Source organism: Brugia malayi (genome assembly GCF_000002995.4).
Source record: "Brugia malayi strain FR3 genome assembly, contig: Bm_v4_Chr4_scaffold_001, whole genome shotgun sequence".
Taxonomy (NCBI): domain Eukaryota; kingdom Metazoa; phylum Nematoda; class Chromadorea; order Rhabditida; family Onchocercidae; genus Brugia; species Brugia malayi.
The window spans coordinates 11,630,750-11,636,536 of record NW_025062478.1 but is presented as its reverse complement, the minus strand read 5'-3'; the positions used below and the strand labels follow the sequence as shown (position 1 = coordinate 11,636,536).

The following is a 5,787-nucleotide window of genomic DNA, read 5'->3' as shown; positions in this document are numbered from 1 at the left end:
GTTGAAAATTGTAAATGCATAAGTATTGGCGGCAATTAAGAAGAGGTTCAGGAAGTGGTTAATTCGTTATTTCTGAAATAAAAAAAATTAGATAGATTAGCAAGTCGGACAATGCAAACAGAATTAATGTTATGAAAGGCGCAGGTGTCTAAAAGTCAACCTGCAAAATCGCTAGCATTTTAATCTTTCATTCTTTCATTACTTGTGTTTATTGTTTACTTATTCTTACAGATTGATTTAAACTGGTGGAAAAACCAGTTTCATTGTTATTTTTAGATTATTTTTGAATTTTATGTTATTATTATTTGGTAAAAAATAAAAATTCCGACGTGTAATTAATATTTGCAAAAATTCTTTCTTCTCAATCAATAAGCTTAATTTATTTTAAATATAAAATAAATGTAAATTTTGGATTATTGTTTATTTAGAAAAAGCCTGATCCTTCATTATGATAATAACTAACAAGTTTTACACTTATCATATCATATCACATGTGATATGCATTTTGTTTTGAGTTTATTGTAATGTTAATAAGTTAAAATATTAATCTAATAAGATGTCAAAATGTTAATAAGTTAAAATATTAATCTAATAAGATGTCAAATTTTTCTAACAAAAAATTGCAGCTAGCAAATTTACGAATGTTAATTGTTAAATTTAAAAAATTAAAAATTTATACAGCAATTATATCATATCAAATGGCTGAACAGGCATCATCCGATAAAATATTTACCATTGATGGATTAATACGACTTGGGCATTATACCATTTTTTTATGTATTACAACGGAATTTTTAGTTCTTTCACAACTTGGTAATATGTTTTATATGGTTTATGCAGGTATGAAATAATTTTTGTAAAATAATTTTAAAATAAACTTAGTAATTATTTATTTTTTAAATTTTTAAAATTTATCATTTCATTGTTTTTTTAATAATATATTGCGAAAATATTGTAAATTTTCTTTTTTTAGGTGCAGCACCAACTATCAAAAGTTGTGGCGCGTATAAATTCAATTCATCAATGAGTTCATCTGATATTTGCAAACAAATTTATACTTTAGATGGAAATGAAACATGTCAGCCTGAATTGGAATATGATTTTAAATCAATGAATGTTGAGGTATGACATTTTTCAAAAGTAATAATAAATTTTGTCGTTTTCTTTTGAAGTTTTTTATTTTGTAAACAAAAATTGTATTAAGGAAAAAAAAAAGGAGAAGAAAAAGAAGAAAAAAAAATTAATTGTATGACAGTAAACATTTGCTTTCATTTCGGAGTTTATTGTCTTTTCCTTTTCTCTTTTTGAAATTTAGCTTTTCTCAAATTTAAATTTCGTCCTTCTACTTTAATACTCATTACAAAAAAGAAAAAAAAATTGCACAACTTGCGCCATAAAGAAGAAAAAAAAAGAAAAATTGATAACTGATAAAAACCGTTGATGTTAAGTAATTTTATTTATAATTAATTAATTTATTAATTTATAGTTCGAATATGTATGCCATAATTCAAAATATGTAAAGCATAGTATATCAATTCAAATGATTGGCGCTGTTATTGGTTCACTTATTTTTGGACAGCTCAGCGATTTATATGGAAGAAAACCGGTAAAAGTGTTTTTTTTTTAAAAAAAAAATAAAATTATTCTTTTAATTATTGTTAAACTAATTTTTATGCTTTTCTCAACGATATTTAAAATTGAATGATAAAATTAAATGAAATCATTTTGATAATTGTTATCAATTCAAGTGATTTGGCGCTATTATTACTCCTGATATTTGTGAAATTTTTTTTAAATATATTTTCAAGTGATTTGTTTTTTAAACACACATGCTAAAATGATTACAAGTATTATTGTCACATTAACATAAGTATGTCATATTTTATGGCTGTAGCATAAAATTTAGAACTATTTATTACTATTGTTTTGAATTTAACAATTTTTTTGAAATTAAAACATTTATTAATTTTGACAAAAATTATTTTTTTTTTTTTTAGGTACTATTATTTTGTGTTTCGGGTTGTATTATATTTGGATTTATTTCGTCTTTTTCTAAAGATTTACTTACAGCTACCATTTATCGCACTATTATCGGACTTTTTAATGGTGGACAAATAGCGTAATGTTTCATTTATTAGATTATGTAAAATAAATAATTCAAAAATGAAATTACTGCTAAATTTAACGGAGAAAATAATTTTAAAACTTTACATATTAATAAATTTTTAATTAAAAAATAAAAAAAAAATAATGAGGAAAATGAAAATATTGTATACTTGTTTTTGAAAGAAATTATAAAATGAAATTGTTCTAATAAAATAAGTGTTTTAGTTTCAAAAATAAATTAAAAATTTGTTTTCTAGTGCTATGTTTGTATATGTGGTAGAAATGTTACCAAAAAAGGATCGTATTTGGGTTACAACGCTCATTTCATTTTCACCAAATGTAATTTTATTAGCTATTATGGCATATTACAGTCAAAATTGGCGACAATTAGCAATTGTCGTCAGTTTTTTAACATCACCAGCTATTCTTCTTTGCATGTTTGTCATCAATTTATTTCCTAGTTTTCTTCTTATTTTCATTTTTATTTATAAATATTTTTACATTTTAGAATAATATTTACAAATAAAAGTAAAATAATTTACAACATTATTGACATTTTATATAACTTTATGATAAATTATTACAAATGTTCGGTGAAAGATTAAATATATCGCATTATGAGATATTAGTAATCTGTTTAATCTTTGATTATTATTCGAATTATCTATCGTTAAAGTAATTTAATTGATAAGAACAGTTTTGTGTTGTAAATTTTAAAGAATAATACTAATTTTCATTAAACTAAATACTTCTGATAAAACAAAAGAAAAAATGATAATAGAGAAATGATAAGAAAGGGAAGTTAATAGATAACAATTTTAAATGTTAATGAACAATAACGACGGAATTGGATAGAATGATTCATTATTGATTATCAGTTTTTCTCTTACACAACATAGAATAATTAAATAAGTAATAATAATGAGTAATTATAGAAAGTTCCTAGAATATTGTTATATAAAACAGAGAGAGAGAGAGAGAGAGAGGGAGAGAAAGCGAGAGAAAGAAGTAGAGAGGTATGAATGAATTATAGAACATTAAAATTTGTATCAAATATATGAACTGTTAAAATATTTCAAGAATTTATTATGCAAAACTTGAATCATATTTAGTTTATCGTATGAATCACCACGTTGGTTAATTCAAAAGGGACGTATCAATGAAGCACATCACGTGCTAAAACAAATTACACGTTGGAACGGTAGAAATGATGTTACGAATGATATGATCGAGGAGGTTATCGATGCAGAGAGAGAGGTCAATTCATATATATATATTTTCTTTTTTTTTATATTTGATTTTGTGACTTAAAAAAGATTTTAAAATATGAGAAATTTAGCATTTTTAAATGAAATTTTACAAAATATTAAAAAATTTTTTCTATATTTATAATTTCTGAACCATTCTTTCATTACAAATATTGTCATTGCAGTTCATTTTCTCAAATTAAGCGTTTGAAAATTTGACATAGTACATTAATACGTACGTGATTAGCAGTACGTACGTAATTAGCGTTACATAAGTAATTTATATATTGGTGTATAATAGCCAAAGGACGTCATCTTATCTCCGTTGAATCAAATGGACACTTCACAATAATTATCTATTCAAATGGGATTGTAAACAATTTGAAGCTATTTATTATTTTATGCACAAAATAAAATTTTAGATATTACGTGAAAAGAGAAATAGAAGAAATTACTATATTTATCATTTATTTCATACACGTCAATTGACCACGTATATTTTGGTTTTATCTTATAGTTTGTAAGTTAATCTTTAATAATTAATTACTATTTATTACGTTGAATTGCTTCTTTTTTTAACTGTGACAGTTTATGCCATTTATATAAAAAATAAGAGGATTTATTTATCCTAAAATTGAAAATATCTATTTTCAGTTTGCAATTTTGCGTAATATTTGCTGAAAATTAAATTGTCCATTTGATATTTTCTTTTTCGCAAAAAAACATTCGCTTTAAAATTTTTACAATAATTTCAGCTATTAGAAGATTTAAAAAAAAGTTTTTTTCAAGTTTGGCAGCAAGTATGATAAATTATGGTATGCTATTCAGTATGGAAAAATTGCCTGGTTCAATTTACACAAATAATATTATGCTTGGCTTAATAAGGTAATCAATAATTTTACTACATACCTATAAAAAGAGTAATTTCCAGCATCATACTTATATCTTTTAAATTATAAATTGCTTAGTGTATTTGTGATAAAAAAAAAAAAATAAATGGCTGATAAATTTTTTGAAAAAATGAATCAAGCAATGATATGATATGATAATGATAATGATAAGAATTGATGAATGCTTAAGCTTAGTATAATCATGATAATATGTTACAGATATGCGGTAAATGTTGCTTCAGTACTTACCGATTATACACAAGGATGGTTTGGTCGACGAGTTGCGCATACAATACCATTAGCATTGACATCAACTGGATTTATTATTCATTTTATTATTATTTGTTCAGGTAAATTTTACCTTTAACATTTAAATTAAACTTTGGAAGAAATGATATTGTTTAAGTTAAATTTTATTTTACTATTCAAATTAAAAAGTAGAACAAAAAAAAAAAAAAAAAAAAGAAAGATAGAAAAAAGAGAAACGTAAATGAAATTCGCATAAATTATACGAAATATTAAATATTTTGCCTATTTCGATTCAATATTTGAATTTGTTTCATTTATTCTTTGTCAACAAATGCTTTTATCATTTTTAATCTCTAATCTTTGATTAAAGGACTTAGTACTGAGCTGGAAATTGTTTCACGAATTGCAACACTGATGGCATTTGCAATGATGAGTCAAATTTATATAATAACTGGAATGTCCGGAAATGAACTGTTTCCGACACCATTGCGCAGCATGTGCTTCTCGTTTTTGCAAGTTGTCGGTCGCATTGGTGTGGTTTTCGCTCCTCAGTTGTTTTTCCTGGTAAGTAAACTTCAATGAAAAAGCCTATTCTTCAGCTAATGAAGAATGTAGATTGTTTAGTCATATTTATACCTTTTTTACAGGCTGACTTTTGGACACCTGCGCCTTTCGTTGCACTAATTATGTTTGCTTTATCTGACTTAGTACTTTATCTTATCTTTATTCCGGAAACAAAAGATCAACCACTTCCCGAACGTTTGTCAACTACTGCTAATACAATATCTTCACAACTTCAAACCAAACAACTGATGAATTCATGACAATTAAGGTTATGAATTGATGCTTATAAGCAAAAAATTTGAATGTTTTATTGTATTCAAAATCATTTCGCAATGTTTGTAAATTCCAATCGATCAAAAACTAAATAGACAACATAAAAGTAACAAACTGCAGAATGAATTTAGTTTCAAATCGGATGTGATACACACAAGTACAGTGCTGAATTTCCATAATCAAATAGATTTAGCTATAACAATGGTAAAGGAGACGATATTAAAGTGGAAAAATATTAACAGGATTAATCAGATCAAAAGTCATACGATTCGGGGAAATGTATATTGTCAATCTCTCAAATGACAGTGACAACATTAGAAGCACATTGTAATATTTGCTCTGCTTTGCTGGTTGACTTTCATTGCTTTTCGTGCATTCATTGCTTTTTGTGCATTATGAAATAAACTTCTGAAGCGTTCCGCATAATTTCATTCAAAAGTTTTTCACTTAATTTTTGT

At 24.9% G+C, this 5,787-nt stretch overlaps 1 protein-coding gene across 1 annotated transcript; it reads left to right on the top strand.

Moving 5' to 3' along the window:
• Positions 1 to 596: 596 nt before the first annotated feature.
• Positions 597 to 5,316, top strand: Bm6718 (Uncharacterized protein; the record flags this gene model as incomplete). The annotated part of the gene is made up of 11 exons (XM_043082473.1): positions 597 to 840; positions 974 to 1,122; positions 1,487 to 1,606; positions 1,998 to 2,119; positions 2,364 to 2,543; positions 3,219 to 3,363; positions 3,776 to 3,873; positions 4,143 to 4,238; positions 4,463 to 4,593; positions 4,863 to 5,056; positions 5,140 to 5,316. 11 exons carry the CDS (start codon positions 597 to 599, stop codon positions 5,314 to 5,316), a joined length of 1,656 nt encoding a protein of 551 aa, XP_042938407.1.
• Between the last annotated feature and the right edge of the window lie 471 nt (positions 5,317 to 5,787).